Raw genomic sequence first — 24,086 nt, 5'->3', positions numbered from 1 at the left:
GAAAGCAGTGAGCTCAGCATAATCCTTTCAGAGCACTGCGGCCATCTCGTTGGCTGCCCTGGTCAGCATGATGCTCCAGTGATGATGCTCAATGCCCGGCCTGCTCTCCCCTCTTCCTCTCCAACTGTGGATTTTCCACCGCTTTATCCGACCTGAGCCTCCAAACCCGTCCACTGCACACAATGTAAACCTCTGCCTAATCAGTTCTGTTGCCACAAACCTAATTTGTACCGATCCAGAGCACAACATGGAGAAATTGAGAAATTGCTTGTGCTTTTTGTATTGCGGCTTTGATGACATAACAGAGGAAGCAATGAAAAGGAAAAGAAAATCATTCAAAAGTTAGCCCTGTAATCATATTAATTTCTGTGCTTGTTCGTGAAAATATCAAAATGACTGGAAACCGAGCAAAAGTTCACTGCACTCCATTTCTACCCTCTCACAGATTTTGGCAACTAAATGCCCACTCCTTTTCTATTTTCAGGTTTCAAGGCCAAAGCAGTCGGTCAAGAGGGGGTTTCATAGTCAGGGATGCCATGAATAGTGTTTTCCACTGCTTTCTTTGGGTTAATGCTTCAGACAGGCTGTTGGAGGTACTTAGGTGCTAGATTTCTACCTTCTCCTGTAAAACCAGACGTGTAGTTGGAAAGCCTTGCAGTGGAAATCTAACATGCTCCAAACTATTTCTGTTTAGCGGAGGAGTATTGCAACAACAACAACCATAATTTTGCTTAGCTGTCCCTGACCACAAAAGTTCAACCACAAGTCAATAGTTTTTCTGAGGTCCACTTGGATTATTTCTAGGCCTTTTAAACTGGCAACACGTTCGTCCAAGTTCATGTGTTTTTTACAACGAGCAGAGGGCGGTCGAGGCAGGAGAAGGGTTAAATGACTTTGTTTTGATTTGTAGTATTGTGCGCTGACCCCTCCCCTGAGCTCTGTGGCACTGCTGTGGCACTGGGGTGTTATAAAAAGGCCTCCGAGCTCCCCCTGCTCTGGTAAAGAGGCTGAATGTCTGCAGGACATGCTTAACGTTTGTCTATCCATGTTCTTTTACTAACAACCAGCGGGGTTGGCACATAGATGCACAGAGACTGGCGTACTGCTCCACTCAGGAGCTCTCTATGACAGAAATTAGAATTCAGAAGGCAGAGTTGCAGATTATTCACAGTTACATGAGCGTTACATGTTGAGCAGGTTATGTGTTGTTGCATTTAGCTTTAGAAAGGCAATTTCTGTTTAAGGGCACATTTTTGTCACTTGCCCTTTGTTTTTTCAGTCTCAAACACAGTCATTGCTGCGGAGAAGCAGCTTCTCCTCTTAGTCGATTAGTTAGTTTTTCTGTTGACTTTTCATCCCTCCACTGTTTAGAAGTTGCTTTTTGACTTTTTGACACCATGTGGGAGTTTAGGTCCATGTCTTTCTGGCGGGCGGTGTTCGCCGAGTTCTATGGCACCATGTTCTTTGTATTCTTTGGGCTGGGGGCAGCCCTCCGCTGGACCACTGGGCCCCACAACGTTCTTCATGTTGCCTTTTGCTTTGGGCTGGCGGCTGCCACCCTCATCCAGTCCATCGGCCACATCAGTGGGGGACACATCAACCCAGCCGTTACCTTTGCCTACCTGATTGGCTCACAGATGTCCCTGTTCCGTGCTTTCTTCTACATCATGGCCCAGTGTCTGGGAGCGCTGGCTGGTGCTGCTGTGCTGTACGGGGTCACACCCAACAACATGAGAGGAAACCTGGCACTGAACACGGTAAGATTAGAATACTCTGCATGCATTACTACAAGTAGGCCCACTTGTTCTGACTGCTGTATTGCAAATATTAAATTCACATATCTTGTAACTATGAATTCAACATTTAAATTCAGTGTATAGATAAAAAAAGAAGAAAAATGTGTGTTAATGTTTAAAAATTGTTTTATCTGCATTACAAAATACAGAAGTTTAAAATTTCTGATAAAATTTCAAACCATATATGTTTCGAATTTATGTGCTCACATCCCTCTCTCTTTCTGTCCCAGCTGCAGCCAGGCATCAGCTTGGGCATGGCCACCACCATGGAGGTTTTCCTCACCCTCCAGCTTGTCGTCTGCATCTTTGCTGTGACAGATGAGAGGCGCAACGGACGCCTGGGCTCTGCTGCTCTGGCCATCGGCTTCTCTGTGCTCATGGGACACCTGCTCGGGGTAAGAACTGACCCTGGGTCTGAAAATTCTGAAACTGCTCTCTAGATTTAATTTATATATTTAGCCTACAATCTTAACCTTGAACTAATCTGTCTGTTACTTAGATGTACTACACTGGAGCTGGAATGAACCCTGCAAGGTCCTTTGCCCCAGCTGTCTTGGTCAGGAATTTTGTCAACCACTGGGTAAGATGATTGTATCTGTAAATGTTACAAACTACAAATGATTACAAGCCATGGAAATGGTAATGTGACGTCGTGAGACCAAACATCTCTTAACTACTCTCCTGTCTTTTCTGTTAATGACAGGTGTACTGGGTGGGGCCCATGATTGGTGGTGCCATGGGTGCCCTGCTGTATGACTTCATGCTGTTCCCCCGTATGCGTGGTCTCTCCGAGAGGCTCGCCACACTGAAGGGCATTCGGCCCCCAGAGGCTGAGGGCCAGCAGGAGACCAGGGGAGAGCCCATCGAGCTCAAGACACAGGCCCTATAAGCCTGGAGTAGAAGATTGGCTTTCTGACCCCCATCCCTCACCTGTCATGCCTCACTCTGCGCCCTCAGTTCCTGGTCCATCCTCAGCTGTTTTTCCACACATACCTCCTCCCAGCTTCCCCACATGCTAACACCGTTCCCGAACACCTTTGTTATCCTTGTTCTGCATCCAGAACTGGACCTACTGAATTACAGTGAAGGGGCACCCACAGCCCCGACCATCTCTCCTGATGTTACCATCCTTCATTCTCCTCTTCCCCGTTGGAGTGCAGGATGGAGGGTTAGAAGAAGACTTGCCACTGAAGGAAGCACCCTGTGCCCTGTGGTGTGGGGGGGTCAGTCACTGCCGGCTGACCAGGTGGCTATAACTGCTCAGGACAGGGGCCGCTATCTCTATTTTCCTCTTCCTTCTCTCTCTTTTTTTTTTTTCCTCCCTACTTTGTAGTCTGCTAGGAGTGAAGCTACAGTAGAGCAGTGGACTTCTGCATGCTTTTTCCATTTTGATCCAGTGTGATCTCACCCTTTGTTTGTTTTGTTTTATGAACTTTGGGTAAATTACATGTAGGTATTGTACTTTACCAATATTTATTTGGCTTATATCCTTTTTTTTTTTTTTTTTTAGTTGTAAGTGTGTGTGTGTGTGTGTGTGTGTGTGTGTGTGTGTGTGTGTGTGTGTGTGTGTGTGTGTGTGTGTGTGCGTGTGTGTGTGCGTGCGTGCGTGTGTGTGTGTGTGTGTGTGTGACAGAGAGAGTGAGAGAGAGAAAGACAGAGTGAGTGTGTGTGCATCTCTGTGTGCATGTGTATGCTTGTGTGCTTGTTTTAATTGATCATTTTTATTTTTCATTGCCACAATCCTTTGTATTTGTCATGATTTTTTTTTTTTTTGATTTATCATGCAAGCTTATTTTAGGGAAAGATGCTGCCTTTTCCTTGCCCTCACTGATACTGCAAAAGTTTAATACACAAGTTCAACAAATTCCATGTTTAGACTGATCCCATTTTTATATCAGATGAACCATAATTTACGCATTTGAGTCGCGTCTTAAAGCCAAATTCAAACAGTTTGGAGTTTGTGTCTCATCTAGCAAAGCACACACACACATTCATATTTATATTGAAATAAACAAAAGAACACAAAACTATCTGGTGTTTTCTGAGCTCAGTTACATTTGCAAATACTTAAAATGGTCCTATTGCTCCCAAATCTGTTACCCTTTGCTTTATGAGTGGGGAAACTGCAGGTTTGTGACACATCTGAATAACTTATACAGTATTTGTGTTAGCTTACAATTTATAAGACCTCCTGACATAATTTTGTCGGTTGGTTTGCTTTTTCTTTTGCGTGCCTGTCATGGAAAAACAAGGAGAGCAAACTTGACAAGGTGTCATAAGGAACAAGCATTTTCTAGTTGAATTGTGTTGTTTGACATGACTGAAAGGTCTTTGTGCATCAACTCGAGGTTAGAAATGAAAGAGTGCATGAGGTGTGGTGACTTCTTGCTGGTGTTGGCAAACACCTGGTGCCTTCTCTTTTCCGCACTGAGCCGGGTGGCTCTTTGGGAGTGTGACAGTTTCAGGGCCCTTTTTGATGTTCGAGAGAAGAGAGAAGGTCATTGTGAGGCACCTGAAATCTTTAGTGTGTTTGTACAGGGTGGTAGATGTACACCATTATCTTCATACAGTCTCCACCAGAGAGAATGAACTTTGAAGTTGAACTAGCCTGGTGTCCCCTCTCTCTTCCATCCCTCCTTCATTCACCCTACCTCCTCCCTTTGTTTACGAGGCAGCCATCTTGTTCTGCTCTAATGAGGGGACATCTACAGCTGCTGGGATGGAGGGAACGGGACGGGGCACTGAGATGAGTTAGCGTTTTATAAATTTCACCAGAGCAGTTATTGAACCAGACATGTAAGCTGTTTCTCTTTCTGCTTTCTCTACATAACCTTTTTATTTTTAGTGTGATTTCCCTGGCAGTGGTTGAGTAGAATTTACATTTTAATGACATGTTGAAATTAGAATTTGTTTTCCAATGGAAAAGCTTTGTGATGTACAGTGTAAAGTTTTCTTTCTTTTTTTTTTAAACAAACAAACATTTCATGATTGCTGAAACTGGATGGATAGGAAATACAATAGTTGTGCAATGTCTCCTCTTTGGCTGATGATTTATGGAAGTAGTGCCAATAACACCAAGTAACACCAATACGCTTCCATTTACTAGACAGCCTTTATGGTAACAGGCGTACCTTCCCAATCAAAATGCCACTGATTTATTATTTTTATATGTAAAAAAAAAACAGAAAACTCTTTAAGTTTCCAATTCCTTTTTTGTCTGTTTTTTTTTAGATTCACTGTAGAAAATATGAGATTTAAATAGAAAGTTCAAGATGGGACAAACCAACATTTGCATATACTGAAGAAGCAAATCTTCCACGTAGGCAATTTCCATAAATTACATTTTACACTTCTGACACCCAGTTACCATTTCCATAAATCAGATGAGACTGTTTCTGTAGTATCATACAGGCAGAGGAATTCATGTTTGCAGCTGCTTGTTTTTTCTAAACACTCTCCAGTGATTTAAAATTTGCCAAAAAAAGAGCTGTGATGTGTGAATCTTGACTTAGAGGAAATAGACAATTTCTTGTAAATAAATTCACACGAACATTTTGGATATTTTGAGAAAAACTGAAATTTTATTTTATTTCTCACCATAGTGAAAGATGCATACACTTTGCATCGTAGCCTCGGAGTGATTTATCCAAAAGTCAGTTGACAAGATAGAAAAGGTTACATAAGCCCACATGCAATATAGAACATCTGATACACCGTTATATTACATGCACAACACTGCCAGCGATGGTTGACTGTGCAAAGCGTCTTAAAAGAACAAAAGTTAGTTTATGGGGAAGACTGATTTTGATAAACATTCAGACACAAATTAAGGCTGCTAAAATCAGAACAAGATTTAGAGCTCCCATGAAGCAAAGACACTCCATCCACCATCAGATTAACATTACTGTGTTTTCTATTAACTGCATGGCTTCTTACTTCTTTACTTTTCATCTTGTACTATAACCAAGGCCGCTATTTAAATTATATACAAACATATTATTCAAACGACAGAAAAACATGAACATTTCACATAAAAATAACATGAGACTTGAATCAACATTATTTTTTCAAATAAAGGGACAGATGGTTTAAAAATATACTTTTCATTTCACTATTTTTAGCACAGTTTAATTAGTCACCCAACTGAGACTTTAACTGAAATAGTTATATTGTGAGTTTTGCCCACCACCATCACTGCCCACCACCATCACCAAGGTTGCATTTTAAGTGTTAAGTGTGGTATAGTTTCACAGTCACAACTGAAAGAAAAGCTTATTGTTCCCTTTGTGTTCTTAATCCTCAATACCACACAACTAGTCACTCTATGTGACCCATGACTATTTGCTGTGCACACTGTGAATTACTGTGAACTGAGTTTATAACATACTATGACTCAGGTTTAGCCAGCATTTTTCATAACAAGGAAGAGTTATAAACAATAGGGAAAAACTATTCAAATATGTTTGTCTCATTATGACAAAAAAAATAAAATATAGCAAGCAGTGGACAACATGCAATATGTTCTATGACCTAAAAAGTACTCTCTGACTGGCAAAGTCATATACCATTGTCTTTCCATGATGTCATGGTTTGTGTTCTTTGGTCTTGATTTCAGTTTTGTGCTTCCTGTTTTATTTTGAAAACTACTTTCCTGCTGTTTTTTTTTTTTTTTATTACTTCCTGCCTTTGTGTTTTTTCCATCTGTTTTTGTACTCACCTGTGTCTTGTTTCCTCATCAGCACTCTACGTATTTACCTCTACCTCTTCCTTAGTTCTTTGTTAGTCTGTCGTGTTCCCTGCCGTGTCCATTGTTGTGTTCTGTCCAGTCTCCAGCCCGCCTGTCTTCGTCAGCCTACTCTATTGGATTTTTTACAATCACTCTGCCTGTCAGTAGGTTTTTTTTTTCTGTTTCTTTGGTTTGTTGTTGGAAGTCAGGTGTTTTTGGGATTCACCCTACCTGGCTTATTTTGTGTTGTGTTTCCTGCTGTATGTCCCCATTTTCTTTGCAATAAAAACCTTTTACTCTTTGAACCTCAGTTGGTGTCTTGTGTTTGGGTCCTACCTGTCCCCATTAATAACAATAAAGTAAAACAGGAAACACAAAACTGAAATCAAGACCAAAGTACACAAAGTCCAAACCATGACACGTGTGCTATCACACGGTTAGTCCTGTAATGGCATACTGCACTTTAATCTGTACAGTAAATCACTTATTTTCCTGAATACAAGCAAAGCAACCAAAATAAAATCCACGACAACAAACCTACCACCAGAGGGGTGTACTACGAAGCGAAATTAGTGGGTTAGTGAGGTATGTTGAGACTGAAGCCTTGGTTGTCAGGAAGGTCGCTCTTTTAAGATGGCTAGATCACCATGGTAACTTATGCTGCAAACCTAACCTGATCCAGAGCAAGTTATGTTGGAGATATCGTATCAAAACGTAAGAAAGTACCACCCACTGACCAATCAATTCTCTCTGAAAAATGTCATCACCAATCGGAGAAGATACAGTGGAGCTCAGTGCGTGAAGTGAGACGGTGAAACAGTCCTCTGCAGAGGAGGGGGGGGCAGAGTGTTTAGAGACGGACAAACCTCTGTGACTTTCCCCCGTGATTTTTTAGATATATATTAATTTCATTGTGTTTTTTGCTGATATCATCCAACTACAGGGACTGATTGATGCATTAAAGCACTGCATTTATACTTACAAGATATGACAGTAAACTTGCCTGCTGCTTTGAATTATGTTTATGTTGTATGTTTGAATGAAGACTAAAACGTTCTAAAATTAATCTAATGAAATATCCACAATTAATTAGTCCGATCTTCCTGTGCACTTTGTGGAAAGGTAATATTCTAGGCTAGGTCTTTCAACTTCTGCGACACATTCACACAGTTGGTGATTTTTTTTTTGCACATCCTTCTGTCATTTAGCAGCTGCACATGTGCTGCTTTCAGTGTGGATTGTGTTTAATTTAATTATAGCTTTTTAAAATTATAGTTTGCTCCTTGTTTTAAAAATATGTCGCTCTGCTGTCAGAACACTTGTCCATGTTTGTGATTGGCCAGATGCTGCAAACATCTCTTTTATGTGAACGCGCTCATTGCTGAAAGCAGGGTTACCGTCGTAGTACCGATTATCTCTGACAGAGTTTCCGCTTTGTTAAGGCCAGCTCAGGCAAAGAAAGCCTGGGTATGTTGAACTTGCTTCGTAGTACACTCATAGCGATAACAGCAGTCGCTTTTACTTTTTCCTTGACATTATTTCCTCCTTTCACTTCACCAGATCAACATGTTGAGTCCCAGAGAAATCTAAATTGTCTCCAGCAAGTTTTTACTCAAAAGTTAGCTGAAACTATAGATGTTGGAAGGGGAGGAAGAAATTGGAACAACTGATGGCATATTTGTCACACGAGAAAAAATTTGGCTCCGGTCTCTATTCGATGTCTGCTTCACACTCCAATACCAGCTGGTGGGAATTCAGACTTTGAAAAAGTCCAAATCTATGTCCATATTAACTGCAGGGCTGTAAGACAGACACAACCCTTAACACTAGCAAACAATGTATATTTTGAAAATTCAAACAACATGGCAATGGAGTTCATGCACAGATGACACAAAGAAAAAAAACTTACATGTGTTCTGTAAAGTCAACAGGAGGACTATCAGGATTTTCAATGATTTCTTGAGAGATCTTTTGTGAGTTGAACGACTGCTGGAACTGATGCCTTGAAGAAATAGTAGGAGTGGGAGTGCTGTCAGCAGGACTCAAAACAGGCTTATTTTAGCATAAGAAATGGACACAGGTCAAATTACAGAATCAACGGCGTCAATACTTGTTTGTCACATTTTAGTGTCAGGAATTTACTGAATGTATTTACACATGTATTTTTTTTTTAAATCAGCATAAATATGCACTGCAGGGGATTAGGTAGACACTTACACATCAAAGCCACTGTGAGCGTTTTCTGCCAGAGTTGGAGCATCCCTGCAGATGAATGTGAAATGAAATTTGGTCCACAATATGAAGTGTAACCAAAGTAAAGTGAAAATGTAAAGAGGTAGTCATACAACTATTGCTATTTAAAAAGGAAACATTCTCTTAAAGAGTCTTAAACACATTTGGAGGTTAATCTTCACAAACTGTGTACTTCTACTGTGAAGATATTCACTGTTCAAAGCCTACCAGTATTTTTAATTTAGATCAAGATCCCAAAGCTCTCTAACATACCAAGCATTACAATGAATAAAACATGCTTTTCAGGGCAGACATTTTGACATATCACAGGAGGAGAAGCACAGGTAGAGATTACTGATGAATCAGTTAAGTGTCCCAGTAAGGCATGGCAGTGCAGAGAACATTAATAAACCTATGCTTTTCCTTGCTGCCTTTAAATAAGCTTGGGTTTACTAAGTCCATATGACCGCTCCCCCTTTGTGGTCCTCAAAATTTTTGGAAAGCTCTGAATTGTTACAAATTTGCTGACATTTCCAGGGATGGTGGAGGACATGGAAGTTCATTTTTCACTGTAAGATGAGCTAATAAATTGTAATTTAACTTTGTAAATGAATAATACAAGTGAAACATTTTAATGTTCAGAAGTGCAGAGGTGACACTTACATGGGGTATCCGCCATGATGGTTTTCAGCGAGAGGAGCCATATTGGAACCCGTAGCCGTAGCATCCCTACACATGCATGTAATATGAAAACTAAGTACACAATATGAAGTGTAACCAAAGTGCAAGTCAATAACGTGAAAAGGGAAAAAAGTACCACAACGCAACCTTTGCCTTGAATAGACTAGGCTCTACCTTACTCCTGGCAAAAAGCAGCACCAAGTGAAACTTAAGCCTATGCAAGTTTAAGACCAAAACATTTGTCATTTTCACATCCTTGGTCCTTAAATAAGGTGATGTAACGTATATTGTTGGTGCATTGCTACCCGGAGGCAATGGAAAGTGATTGCAAAATTAACCAAGAAAAACCGGGTATTAAGGTAGTGGCACAGTATTTAATTGTTTTATTAAGGGAACATAATTAGGATGACAATCCGCCAAGGTGCAAGTGACACTGGTTATTATAGGGAATGGGAGAAGACATTCTGTTTGGTTTATTTCATGCTACGTCCCAGACACACTTACGATTGTTTAGGGCATGAGGTACCACCCCTATGAACCATGGGCCTTACTATGCGTGTAGATTAGCCACCGTTAAACTTGCAAAAGTAGATTTGGACACAACTTTATTGTACTATGACCATGCCCTTTAGACAGTTAGCCCAGCATCCTAAGAACTAAACATATTTGGAGGTCTGTCATTACACACTGCGTGCCTACTACTGTGCAGAAAAAAACTGTTAAAACAGAACATTATCTTATAACGTAGATCAAGATCCCAAAGCTAATAAAAGCTTTTACCTTAATTAGGTACATGAATATCATTGGTCTACTTTTGTGCTTTCATTTCATGAGAAGGTCTTTGGCCACTCTACTTTTGCCACTTGTACATTTGAGTTTAATTCTATTTACTATCTTACAGGTTCCTGTGGGCAAACAGACTTTAAACATGTTGCCGGTGCTAAAGGACTGCTTGCTACCTGGTGAAGGACAGCACCAGGAAACACAAATTACAGGGTAAGTGGATATCATGGAAATGAATTAAAAGAGAGAAATGTGTAAAAGTGACACTTACATGGGGAAGACACTGTGAGAGTTTTCAGGGCGATGTGCCATATTGGGACCTGCGGGGATGGCATCCCTTCACATGCAAAAACACACACAATAATAATTTTCAATATTCCTTAAGATGACTTTACTGCATCATTTGTAATGCTGCAGTGAAGAAATTTCCCCTCGAGGATTAATAAAGTGAAATAAAAAAATAAAAAAAATAATGAATAGCTCCTTACATGCCGACTCTAGTCTGTAGAGACACAGGGATGTAACCCCCGACGAAGGATGCTTGAGGCTCTGTTTTAAACAAGACAAAAAATAAGAAGTCCATCTATTGTCAGAACTTAAAAACATACAGCTGATTCTGTGCATTAACACCATTACCTGAGAAGAATTTTTTGAACACTTCGTGCTTTGGAAAGTCAGGATATAGGTACGTTATGTCGTTGATATCACGGATGCGGTCACCGAGGGTACGGATCTCAAGATCTCTCTTGGTGAAAGGCTGGATGTTCTGGATTTTCTGTCCCCCAGCTAGGAGAAAAAAATGTTTTGATTTGTCAGTGCATATGCTTGTGTGTGGGGGGGGATGTTTGTGAAAGAGAAAGAGGGAGAGAGTCACAGAAAAGACTTGGGAGAAAGAGAAGTCAAAGACAGATATGACTGTTTTTGCAAATAATGTTACAAAATTATCAACATTTAACATGTATCTATTGTGTAACACAGCACCGAAAATATATGGTTGATGCTAGATTAGATCGGCTGGAGGGATGCACGTTCTGAACTCTACACTGCTGTGATTGATTGTTTCAATGTCAATCAACTGATCCGTCACCCTATCCCTGTCCCTCACACTAACCTCCCACAATGTAACAGCCGATCACTAACACAGCATCTCTCCTGCTGATCAAATCTAGCAAGATCAAAATCATATCTACTTATCTCCAAAACACTCTATAAACAATGTAATGGATTCTTATAAATTTACATCAAAATTTATTGCAGTAGACTAAAGTACAAAAAAAAAAAAAACTGTTAATATTTACATCCAAGATGAGGGAGTGTGTTAAAGTGTAAAACTCAGAGTAACAAATAATAAATAACATATAAAAATATATATTTCATGATGGCCTTCTGATCATGCCAACATTGAATTTATTGGTTGCACCTTTGCATCTTCACAGTCCAAACAGGAAACAGAACGATTTGAGGGGAAAAACATATTAAACATAATCAAACTCAAACCGTTGCTGCACTGACTCTTACTTTCATTAGCAGACACATAAGCGATGGTGATGCCTCCAATCTCAGAGTCACTAAAACGAAGCAAGAACGTCCCATTCGGCCTGTCTTTGAGAATCAGGTGTAGATGCTGCTTCCCAATGAAACCAAATATCAACCTGGTGGAGCAGAACATTGGAAACACTTGTCATTATTACAAACAATCACAGGTTGCTAATATTTTCTGTTGCAACAGCAGTGGGATCATCTCACCCTTCGCTCCAGTAGGTCTTCAGGTGTTTCTTGGACAGCTCCAGCACTCCCTCAAACCACTGCCAGAAAGTAAACGTTCGACCTGGAAGGACCTCCTGTAAGGTTGAAAAGGCACTGAGATTTGACTGTCAGTCAATGTATGTCTGCGTGAGAGCATTGACACTGTGCGTACCTTGTTAAACTGGGCCCAGGAAACCATGTTATTGCTGAAGTCCTCAGCAAAGTCGGGCTTGTCAAATATCTTCTGGGCCAAGAAGAGTTGGTTGTATTGGTCGAGGTTATGGTGTGTCTGGACCTCTGAGGTAAATTTACTGTTGAGAGTGTTGTACATCATGCTCCAGGGCACACGCTCCGGCACCACGAAGGGTACTCTGTCCTGATGACAACGACAAAATGGATGACACGGCAAGAGCACTGATATGCATTTACAACGATGTGAGGAAAAGAAAGTGGTGTTTCTGAGGTATCATGTTAAAAAAAAAAATGGGAAAGACATGAGGTCAGAGTGACCTTGAGCAAATTCCCTCGAGCCGTTCCTGAAATATCATATTCACAACCATAGGTCAATGTGAGGGGGTAACCTTGACCTACGACCTTTGCCCTCCAAAATCGTATCAGTTCATTCTTGGTTTCAAGTGAATGTTTCGGCCAAGTTTGAATAAATTCCCTTAAGGTGTTATTGAGATCGTGTTGGACGGCTATGTGTATGCGCGGAGGCATAAAAAGTGACAAGATATAAGAACAATAGCAGTTATATAAAAATTTAAAGACAAAACAATAATTTGAGACTTACTGGTTCAGAAAATGCACAGTCCCATATGATGGTGGCCACAGCGTTGTTGTCTTGGCTGCCATGAACAATGACAACCACCGGCTGAGAGATCATCTACAATCAATGATATAATATTACGCTTACTGATAGCTCTCTTCCCACTGGAATATACATGGATGCTGGATTACAATTACAATATGTGAAATAGGGTTTGGCAATATATTCATATCATATTATAATGTGAGACTCCATTCTATGTTACATAGATGTGACATTTTAGCTCGGTAAGCATTTCACAAAGCTTGTATTCTAACATATGATATACCAGGATGTCGAATGCAACTGCATTCAATGTATTGTGAAAAAGGGAAAAAAAACATAACATAATGGGCAGCGGAACACTTTCTCCAATAGACTCATCCAGCTCTGCTGTCACAAGGACCGATACGAGATCATTCCTGCCCACTGCAATAAGACTATACAATAACTTACCTCTGGCAAAATCCATCCTACATCAATAAGACGTTGCACTGTTGTTTAGTTTAGTTAAATGTAATATTATGATATTTTTATTTGTATATAAATATTTATTTGTATATAAATAAATAAGACGTATAATTTTATATTCTGTAATGTATTGCTTTAAAAAATGTATTTGCCCTGTACATGCTGCTGTAACCACAAAATCTTCCCTTGTGGGATTAATAAAGTCAGTCTCACTCTCTCGCTCACTCTCTCAAACTCTCTCAAACTCTCTCTCACTCTCTCAAACTCTCTCTATCTCACTCTCTCAAACTCTCTCAAACTCTCAAATACAAAATCTTACAGTATGTCAGTGAGAAACAGGATGCAAAGAACAGCTGAGGAGCAGATAGGACAATATATTCAGCCAAACCTGTATCTTGTAAGGAGTGTCACAGCCTGTGATAGTGATTTCTGTGGAAAACAGCAGAGCAAACTTCTCCTCCGTCACAGACTCCGATCCCTTCCTGTCTGCTCTCTTGATTTTCTTGATGGACTGCCGAATCAAATCGAGAGGTTATATTTGTTAACAAGGCTGAATAATAACCAAATATGGAGTGGAAAATGAAGACCAGTACATACCATGTTTCTGAAGGTGGCACATGTGCTCTTGCTGGTTGTATTGTGTTCCAGGATGGCAGAGTTGTTTATCAGCTCCCCAACATTATCACTGCGGCAACATGGCTTAAATGTCAATTATTCCCTCATACAAGTAGCATTTCGTGTGTACCTTAAAAGCCTGGAAAAAAAAGTAGTGGATACCATGCAAACTAACTAGAGTTCAGCCTGAAACTTTATTAGTAATGTGAACTATTCCTCTCTTTCCTGACAGTGTGCATTTCTCCATGTTGTGCAGTAGATGTGGCTCACCAAGATACACTGCCCAGGTTCCTGGCCTGCAGCTCATTAATGATTTGCGCCTTCAGCAACACAGGCTTCCCAGGAGCTACTTTCTCTCCCAGCAGATATCGCACAGTCGTGGAAAACTTTGACTGAGTCTTAATGACCTGAGGAGGCTGCTTGTCCACTACAAGGGAGCTGAAAGAGATGTAAATTACATTAATGAGAAGAGAGAGAGAAAAAAAAACACTTTTTGATTTAAAGGTGAATTCAAGTTGTATATGTTGTTGTTTGTGAGTGAAGGATGGGAACACATGTATTTTTGTTGTTTGTTTTCCACTGTAAAAAGAAAGATAAATATATGTAAGGAAAGTAATGTGACTGCACTACCTTTCAATGAGAACCTGCAGAAGATTCCCCAGCCTTTCCTCGAGGTCTGAGACTCGCTCCCCAATCAGCATCAATTCTTGTCTCAGGTTCCCATTCATCCCAAGCAGCTGCTCACACCTAACGGAGAAAATATATAAAGAAAGTGAAACACCGTTTGTGTTATCCATCTGAGTAGCTGTGCCTCAGATGGTAGAGCGGGTTGCCCAATAATTGAAATGTTGCTGGTTCAATCTCAGGATCCTCCTGTCCACATGCCGAATTCTCCGTAGGCAACCCCAAGTTTCACATACGTCACACTTTCATTTAAAGATAAACATGTAAGTGTCAAAGATCATCTAGCTTAATGTTTAATTAGTTGTGGGCTTATCATTAGGAGTGGATAAAAGCAATACAACACACAGGCAGTCAGTGTAAAGAGGAAAAAGCGCAGTGGGGTGCACCTCACCGGGTCTGCAGGGGGTTGAGGTTCTCGTCAAAGGCATGTCCGATGGCTGCCTTGTGCTGCTCCGACCTCCACGTCTTCAGCCAGCTGATGAGTTGGGTCTGACAGTGGTCGAGACAGTCCACACACTCCTTCAGCAGCTTGAAACGCTTCTACAACAACCAACATCCATACACATTACACTGACATCCATAGCAAAACAATAGACAAATTTGCATGCCGATAAACACCATGCATACAAACAAAGAGATATTATGTACCATACCAAAATTACAGTTGTTAAAAATTAACATTTAGACCACCAAAGATTTATTTATGAGTTGTTCTGTTTTTAGTTAATAATATGAAATATGCACCATTCTGACATTTCTTAAGGACTAATTACTCCTTTTTGAATGGACAACATTTCAAAATCTCAAAAAGATTTAGTTTGACATGACAGGTGGTGGCAGAAAATGAATTAAACTATGTAAACTGTTTTCTGTCTGTTAAACTGTATTATCTGTATTCATTCAAAAGACCACCAAAAGACAGACTTGAACGTCTGTTTCAGTAGGTGAAGTAAGATCAGAAAATTAAAAATATATATATAATTGAATATGAATTTATCTACAATGCTATGGTTATGTGCAACTTTAATTTCTTCACAAATTAATTTAACCAAAATATCTAACTTCCCCCTAAGGTGCCAGTAATGTTGGCACAGGCAGCATAAGCCATTGTCTCACCGTGGCCATTGAGTTCACATTGAACTCCAGCTGATGGATGTGGTTCTGCAGTTTTTGGACTTCAGACTTTGAAGAATCCAGCCCGTTCTGTTGAAATGGTCCTATTGAAACCACAAACAATATAACACGTTGAGTCATTTCTGCACGACCGGACACTGTTGCATTTTCTTAAATGAGAAAAATTAAACGTGATCTCTGCTGCACATGAATGGACAAACAAAAATGACCAAATTACAGAGGACAACTTTTCTGAGGAAAACTATGGTGATTTTTCTGACAGGAAAGCAAATCGACTAAAAATGAGCCATTTTTGACAGAATGGATATTGAAGAAACACAGTGTCAGTTCTAATAAAAACATCTCGCTGCACATAAAACAGGGTAGACTGAACTGCACATGTGAAAATTGGCAGCAAACAGCATTTATGGAAACAGCATTTATGCTGTTTGCCGCCAGCTTAGCCAGTTTAGCCAGTTTAGCCAGATGTACATTTTATGCATACCTGATATGGATAGTACTATTTGCACTGTTCACAAAAGTAGTATTTAAAAAGAAAACAATATTCAAGTATGTCACATTAAAACAGTTGTTGCTCTTTTTGCACACAGGAACAGAATACTGTGTAGGAGGAAGGGGTTTTGAATTATAGCAATATAACAAAATAAAACAAAAAGCCCTTTAAGTCATATATAAAGTATATTTTTGTCAGGGTGTTGAAATCACAAGTGAAAATGTGCAAAAAGCCTGAGGTAGTACAGTAGTAGTACCACAGTACTCAGTACTATCATCTAAAAATTTAACATTCTGTCTAAATTAAATAAAGTGGAACTAAATTAAATAAGTTTCCACATGTCTACAAAACAGGACTTGAGGCTCAGAAAATAAAACGGAAAGAAACTGAATTAATCTTGAAAAAGAGGAACTAAAATACTTCTATTCCACTTTCAGTCTGTTAAGTTAGTTCTGTAAACTGCAGTTTCATCACCAGAGATTATTGGCAATTAGCACAGCAGTCTGGTACCTCACAGTATTTGTAGCATGTTAACATTAAGCAGGGCACTACCGAAGAAACTGTGTTTACGTTGTGTTTTCCTCACCTTGTAAACTCTCATAGTTTTGCCTCTCCCAATTGAGCTCTTCTTGCAGCTGGTGCATCTTTTTTCGGATCTCCTGGACCTCCACCACCTTCAGAACCAGGTGGTCCACGTCCTGCATGTTAGCGTCTCTACTCGGGTACGTTTCGTACTGTGTTGTGCGCCTCTGCAGACATGGAACAGGACTAAATACACTTACAAAGCATCAGAACTGTTTTACACATGATTTGTTAGTGTAATTGAAAGTAAATCAACAGAGAAAATGATGCAGAAAACAAATTATCTTTACCTTCTCCTGAGAAGGGTAACCAATATATTTACACCCATGAATTGCTCCCAAAACCAATTTTGTAACTATTGTTTTTTTAATCCTACTTTCTCACTGATGATGCTGTGCATTTGAAACTACTCTGCCCATATTGTTCGGCTTTTACAGCTATAAACAGGAAGTAAAATGTTGAAGTCAGTTCATTAGACATGGGCTACAAACTTTCTAAATTGTAACTAATACAAGTATGCTGGATTAGGCATTTCTATACTGAAGAAAAAAGTTTAATGTTGATCTATGTTGAATGATAATATCTTGGATAACTAAGTCATACACAATCTAAAAATAATGTGTATCATGTCTGTGTTCTGTTTTGCAATTAACCATGACCTGCATATCATTTTCAGGAGGATGATTTCTTTGACGGAAGGAAATTAAATTCCTAAAACCTGAAACTTGCTTTTTGAACTGAGGGCAGTCCATCACAGTATATAGTTCTTTATAAACTTTGTAAAAGTTTAAATATGATTGGTAATGCAAATGCAAGCCAGGGGTGTTATGAAACTATCCCTATTACCACAATCAAGTATGCTCTGATGCCTTTGAGAGTGTGAGTGTTAGCCTTTTAATAACTTCTATGTTTCTTTATTTCCTGTCCTCTCGGTTTGATTTTCCAACAACAAAACATGTTGGCTTCGGTTTAAAACCAGATGTGACTGCCTTGCTTTGACATTGTGTCTTGAAATTTGACACGAAGATTCTGGTATACCAGATATATCAGGAAAAAAAAACAAGCTCACTGGAATAATTAAAACTATCAATACATTTACAAACAAACAGAGAACACTGACTTTTAAATATAAACACCCCATGTCCATAAAAACAAATCTCTGATCCTTGAACATATACAAGCCAAAGGAGAGATTTTAAAGTGGTACAGAAATCTGTTAAATGGATACTTTGATTAAAAAGTTACAGTTTTCTCAGGCAAGTTTCAGATCTTACTTTGATGAACTACCGAAATTAAAACAATGGCTGCATACAAGTTAGAAAATAACTATACACATGAAACTTTTACCTTGAAAAGGGTGTGCTAAATGTGCATAATTGGTATTACAAATTTTGTGTTACAGTCCTTTTGTAAAAGAGTTCCACTTGCAACACAAAGTCTTTTCCTGTTGGTCGGTGTATTTGTAATCACTTCTACGTGTAGATTCAGTTGGTAAATCTTTGTCACCTAAACTTTGTGAGATCAAGCTTCATCAGCCCTTAAAATATGATTACACATTATGGTGAGGACTTTAGTTAAACTAAACACAGATAGTATGTTAATAAGGATCTTACCGTATTGATCAGAACCCTCTCCTTCCTGAGAATGTCTCGAACCATTACTGCAAACTGTAGAGGCTGCTGCTGATACTTTAAAGAAAGCACATGACTCATCAGATCTTAAATACAGGCCATATTACTACATTCAGTTCACAAATAATACATTCCTGTATTATAGCCTAGTATAGTATAGTCTGTATTAATGTTGCAGCAGATCGGTTGTGAGGTTACTCTGAATTCCTTTAAAGACATTCATTTCTTTTCAGTAGTATTTTAAGCCCTTGTGTGTGTGTGTATGTATGTAGGTTTTTATTATCTTGAAGTATTTTTTATTTCAGCACTGCATGTAATTTTCTTGCTCTAAAGTACTTTGAGTTTGAGTAGTGTGACACCCCAATAGTTGGAGAACACTCTAGGGTCCAACTTTTTAAAAATGGGAATCACCCCTCCAGTCCACAGGCCCTGATCCCAACCTCCATCCTACATTGAAGAGGCATGTCATCCAAGACATCCCAAACAAGGTCCAGAGCCTTCAGCATCTCAGGGCGGATCTCACCTCCCCTCTGCTGTACAAGTAACATTTACTTTTAGTATTATTGTTATTATAAAGTTGTGGGTGCATATGCTCTCTCCTACTGCTGGCAAAGTGACACTGTATTATTGAAACCGGTCGTGGGTGCAGGGAGGAACCTAAATACCATGCTACGATAGGATTGACCCGAGTGACACAGTCTCCTTACCATGTTCTTGCTGATCTGCATCAGCTTCATCCTGTCCACTACATTTGAATTCTGTTGAGCCATCGATTGCAGCATGCGGATGGTCTGGTCCAACAGAACCTGAGCCTTGATCTCCTGCTCCACCTTTTCCAGTGCAAAGTCTTCCCTGTAACCACACACACATAAATGTACATGCAGAATGTATCTGTAAACTTACAAACATACCTAGAGCTCCATACCTCCAAGGTCATGTATTAACAAGCACATGCAATACTAAATCAGAATACACATGCTTACAATGTATGCAAGAAAATATGGCTTTTGCAAAGTATGTGCGTGCACATGTGTTAGCGTAATACCAGTTTTGGCTCTCTATCCATTCAGATAAATAATGTCGGACTTCAATGGGGAAGGTGGCTGGAGGATAGAGGCTGCTGACTGTCTCATCAGACAGGCACTGGAGCATCGGGGTTATGTTCATCCACTGGGTCATGATCAAGCAGGGCTACAAAGTAAACAGAATAAAAGGCCATAACATATGTCTACACTGTTTTATTACATTTTTAGAATTATAGTGGAACCAAACAGGGCATCATTTTGGTCAAACAGCACACTCGAATTGAAGAATAAGGCAGGCAAAAGGTATATTTTTCTAATTATCAACAAATCCTATGATTAGACCAAAACCAGCAATTCAAGTTTCTTCCTTCTTACTCTCCCAAGTATTTACCCTGTTTGTGGCACTCAGCCAAAACACAGGCATTCCTGAAGGTACACAGCTTGAAAAAAGTGTGTGTGTGTGTGTGTGCATGTGTACGTGCGAGTGTGTGTGTGTGTGTGTGTGTGTGTGTGTGTGTGTGTGTGTGTGTGTGTGTGTGTGTGTGTGTGCGCGCCATGTCAGACAAACTAGTTAGTCAGACCACTTCATTGTTGGCTTTGGTCTCCACAAGATTTGTGGGCAATAAGACAAATAGAATATAGGTCAAAACTACATGCATGTCAAACAGACATCTGGAAAACTTGTACACCACAGCTATGTAGAGACAGAGATAGATGTCTTCAATCTGTTGCTGGCATCAAGCAAGTGTATCCTGTGAGCTTTATCACATGTGGGTTTAAGCACTCAGTGCAAACAGTGTACTGACACATTTGTGTTTTAAGACTTCACTTTGACACTGCTTCCTGGTAATATGAAGGTCAAACCATGAATCCCTCCTTTTCTGAAATGCCTAAAACATTTCACCAGGTACCATCAAGTGTGTGGATGATCCCCCTGACTTTTGAAAGCTTAGATATCTCTCTGCAGTCTGATTTACATTATGCAAGTTAAGACTGGTTTCCTGTTTCATTCCTGATCCAAGTTGGTGTTCACAGGGGATATTGTGTTTTGTAAGTTCTCTTCAAATTCACCCCTTATGTGTCAAACTAGTCCCTCTAAAGGATTAGTTTGAGACTTTGGGAAACACCTATTTGCTCTCGTTCTGAGAGTTATAGATGATGGATGAGAAGATTGATACTACTCATACATTGTCTGTACTAAATACTGTCTATGAAAATGAACATAGTCTCCAGATCTGAATGGTGAAGTCAATCCAGAAGTGGGTTAGGACTGCTAGGGGCTAGCTCCAAAAAAACCTCTTTCTCCCTAGACTCCCATTCAACTTAATGAGATACAAAGTAATTATGGTGTCAATAGTTAAACTCACTCCTTTTGAACGGTGCTGCGGCAGTCCATCTGAATATAATTCTATATTCATTTTGATATTAGGCCTCAAATATTATTCTTCCTAGCCCTTCCACTGGTGTGAGAGCCAAGTATTTAAAGTCGATCTATCACTTTGAGGTCGATCAACGAACAGGTGAAAATGAATATTAAAAAGAAAATACAGAAATAGGCAATAAACGTTTGCAGATATGAAAAGAGGGAAAATATTAAAGAAATAATTACAGAAAAGAAACTGTAGCTAAATTTCTGGATGCAGATTACTGGGTGAAATGGGAAAAACCTTTTACAATTAGAAGAACTTCTGTACATGTCAGTACATATGAAAATATCTGTTAGGGTGGAAAATTACAGGTCAGAATTGTATAGTTGGTATCACTGACTAATAGGAAGTTAAACCAGAACTCAGAATTTTTCACTGGAATGCCCAGAAATCAGAACAAAGGAAGTTTGACGATGTTTTGTAATGTGTTCATTATGTTAGTTGAAAAATCCAAGGATAAACAAGAAATGTTATATATGTCACCAGTTGAAGGAAAAAACACTCTTTAAAGCCTTTTACATTAGATTTACTTTCAACCAACCCACCATCAAACAATCTGAATAAAGCAGAGAAAGAAGCCTCTTATCATTGTCATCATCCAAAAAAAGGGTTGCGACTAATTATCATTTTCATGATAGAACAATCTGTCAATTATTTTCTCATTTTGTCTGTCAATCATGTGTTCTATAAAAGGTTACAAAAAAATCCATCACAATATCCCATAACAAATGGGACACCTTCTAATTACATAGTTTCTTCCAATAACAGTCCAAATTGTGATGAATTTAATTTAGACCTGAAACAATTAGTCAATTAATTATTGAGCAGAAAATGAGTTGGCTAAAATTTGATACGAGTAATTGGTTGATTGTCCAAATCATTTTAAACCAACACTAGCAAAAATCCCAGTTTCCCAAATGTGTGGACTTGCTCAGTTTTTGTCTTGTATAATAAACGCAAAACCTCTGAAAATATGACGATGTCATCTTTGGCTTTGAGAACTTATTTCTAAAATATATCTTTGTGAGAACTGAAAGTTCCATTAAATCTTCACCCAGATCAACTCCAAATAATCATCATTTACAAACACACCTTTAAAACCCTAAAACTAAACTTTTTTAAAAACTATTTCACACTGAAAGCAGCATTCCTCCCCTCTACAGCTATCAATAAACTTCACGTTGGCAGTAAACTCACCACAACCAAACAATTTGTACTTCACTTCTTTATAGAAAGTCAAATACGCAATCATGCTTCATCAGGTAGGTAAGGCTAAACTTCTCTAAATTTCGGGTCAGATCACAGAGAGTACTCTCCTGGTAGTGATAAAAATATTTGTGTACTTATCGAGTACAATATGTACAACATACAACACCCTCGATCGTCGTTTTCTGAACAGGAAAAAAGGCTTTTAACAGGATTGAAAAAGGAAGAAACATCAAAGGAGCAGCAGAGAAGTGATTCCTCCTCCAATATAAGATGTTGTATGCTCAGACTAAATGACTAAGTAGATACAGTAGAAACAAATGGAAACCCCACTGAGATCAGAATTATGGATATGTGTCCCTGGTTGTCTGTGTAAATATGTCTCTGTAGTAATAGTGTACATGATTTATATCTCTTTTCTGAATTCGATCATTTGTTTCAACAACATTCATACAAATCAAACTAGTTGGTCTGATTTGATTTGAAAGAGAAAGCGAGAGACTTCTGCCTTCCTCTTTCATTTTGTGACATGCAGTAGTGAAGAGAACTCAGAGCGGATCTTTCTAGGACAGCTTGGCAGCTCAATAGGGGCTATTATTGTAATAAAGCTGGCAAGTATTTAATAATGTGAATCATTTTCATGGCAGATTGTTTGCATCTGTCTCCCAGGAGTCTCTCTCCATTCGCCTTCGAGTTTACAGGTTTTAAACTTGGCTTGGTTTTGATGTGTCAACACACTCACTGCCAGACAACGTCTATGGTGGCCAGGATGAAATCAACATAGATGTCGGTTGTTTGGTCACTGTGAAAAGCGGATGGCTGACAGTGTCATAACTCGTACTCTATAGAATAAAATTTACACAGTTGGGCACACAGTAAACATGTGTTTTCTTGGAAATTAATATTGACCACATGCGATACTAAAACCGCTTTTCTAAAAATTAAAATGTCATCAAGTCCGTCCAGAGTTAGTGTAATTTAAACAGCATGTAATTGTACAGGAACTATAAAAAAAAAAAAAAAAAAGCAATATTCTTGCTGCCCTGACCATTAGATAATGCATAATAAATTCGTGAAATGGGGCGTAGACGATAGAGATGTTAAGGACATGTGGGACTTCTTTTTAGGTGGTAAAAGTTTCGCAAAAATGACAGACAGCGGAACTGTTGTGGTTTGCATGACCGCAATAACATCACATACGTCGAACAACAGCCTGTGTTTTAGGCCGTCACTCATCCTGCAATTGTTTCTATTTTTTACGTAACAGAAACGCAGACAACTTCAATCATACAGCACTATTCTGACAAGTATCCAGGCCTCATCAGCTGCAGGGCCTGGAAATAACTGCGACAGTCTGGGTACTGTGAAACAAACAACATGTATCCTTACCTGTATTTTAACAAAAACCTTAAAACATTGAAAAATGCTGTGATGCGTCGCCTTTTCCTCCTCTTCTGTCTCACAATCCCTCTGCCTGTTATTCGAAAATTCCTGACTCCATCGCTCAATAAAACGCTTGACGTCGTCCCCTGAAAGCTGGTCAACTTGTCGTTAAAACCAAGAGAAAGCAAACTTAGGGCGCTGAGCTGTTGACGTGGGGCGAAAGCAACTTTTACCAACGCAGAAAATGGGTTAGGTTCACTCACTTCCCTGTTACCCACGATGTGCCACTAAACGCCAGAGCGCGCTTTATTTCCTGTGTGTACGTTTACGCGCACACGCGACAGAAGTACACTCTTTAGTCCGGACAAACGTCAGGGCTGTGATATGGTAACGCGATGATTCACACTGAAAGGGTTTTATTGCACCGCAGAATAAGTTAAAACAAAATATTGGTTGGCACCATGTCTGGTCTTCGGCGTGCGTCTATCTTCAGTACTGTAAAAGGATCCGATTACGAGCACTCTGCGGGCTCTAATGTCTCTAAACAGAAAATATGATATGATGGACCGTAAACAGCACAAACATGGCAGGCATTTATCTACCGCCCTTGAAACAGAAACTACAGCATTTAGTGGGCTTGGTCACCTTCCACAGAACGAGTCG

At 39.4% G+C, this 24,086-nt stretch overlaps 2 protein-coding genes across 2 annotated transcripts; one reads left to right on the top strand and one right to left on the bottom strand.

Annotated features, from left to right (window-relative positions):
• The first annotated feature begins 1,397 nt into the window (after window positions 1-1,397).
• On the top strand, window positions 1,398-2,685 carry mipa (major intrinsic protein of lens fiber a). Its single transcript, XM_069140702.1, has 4 exons — window positions 1,398-1,757; window positions 2,027-2,191; window positions 2,296-2,376; window positions 2,500-2,685. The coding sequence occupies exons 1-4, from the start codon at window positions 1,398-1,400 to the stop codon at window positions 2,683-2,685; spliced, it is 792 nt and encodes a 263-aa protein (XP_068996803.1).
• A 2,669-nt stretch (window positions 2,686-5,354) lies between these two features.
• Window positions 5,355-23,776, bottom strand: stat6 (signal transducer and activator of transcription 6, interleukin-4 induced). The gene is made up of 22 exons (XM_069140879.1): window positions 23,430-23,776; window positions 19,428-19,573; window positions 19,090-19,234; window positions 18,365-18,439; window positions 16,756-16,918; window positions 15,659-15,759; window positions 14,934-15,082; window positions 14,489-14,605; window positions 14,129-14,296; window positions 13,841-13,928; window positions 13,632-13,754; window positions 12,758-12,850; window positions 12,137-12,340; window positions 11,965-12,059; window positions 11,737-11,870; window positions 10,855-11,004; window positions 10,707-10,767; window positions 10,490-10,555; window positions 9,418-9,483; window positions 8,740-8,784; window positions 8,432-8,524; window positions 5,355-8,322 (listed from the first exon to the last, which is right to left on the bottom strand). Exons 2-22 carry the CDS (start codon window positions 19,559-19,561, stop codon window positions 8,277-8,279), a joined length of 2,316 nt encoding a protein of 771 aa, XP_068996980.1. The 5' UTR covers window positions 19,562-19,573; window positions 23,430-23,776; the 3' UTR covers window positions 5,355-8,276.
• Window positions 23,777-24,086: the final 310 nt, after the last annotated feature.

This window comes from Embiotoca jacksoni, unplaced genomic scaffold (assembly GCF_022577435.1).
Source record: "Embiotoca jacksoni isolate LCO1_2020_lvr unplaced genomic scaffold, fEmbJac1.0.p SCAF_9, whole genome shotgun sequence".
Lineage (NCBI taxonomy): Eukaryota > Metazoa > Chordata > Actinopteri > Embiotocidae > Embiotoca > Embiotoca jacksoni.
This window is presented reverse-complemented; position numbering and strand designations above follow the sequence as displayed.

What these genes read in the sequence shown, in the direction of transcription:
- mipa (XM_069140702.1), top strand. Translation starts at nt 1,398, where the DNA reads ATGTGGGAGTTTAGGTCCATGTCTTTCTGGCGGGCGGTGTTCGCCGAG. An exon ending in TCATGGGACACCTGCTCGGG is followed by an intron (nt 2,192 to 2,295) that starts GTAAGAACTGAC and finishes TCTGTTACTTAG; the next exon opens with ATGTACTACACTGGAGCTGG. An exon ending in GGAATTTTGTCAACCACTGG is followed by an intron (nt 2,377 to 2,499) that starts GTAAGATGATTG and finishes TGTTAATGACAG; the next exon opens with GTGTACTGGGTGGGGCCCAT.
- stat6 (XM_069140879.1), bottom strand. Translation starts at nt 19,561, where the DNA reads ATGACCCAGTGGATGAACATAACCCCGATGCTCCAGTGCCTGTCTGAT. An exon ending in AGAGGGTTCTGATCAATACG is followed by an intron (nt 16,919 to 18,364) that starts GTAAGATCCTTA and finishes CCATGTCTGCAG; the next exon opens with AGGCGCACAACACAGTACGA. An exon ending in TCTCACAGTGTCTTCCCCAT is followed by an intron (nt 9,484 to 10,489) that starts GTAAGTGTCACT and finishes ATGCATGTGTAG; the next exon opens with GGATGCTACGGCTACGGGTT.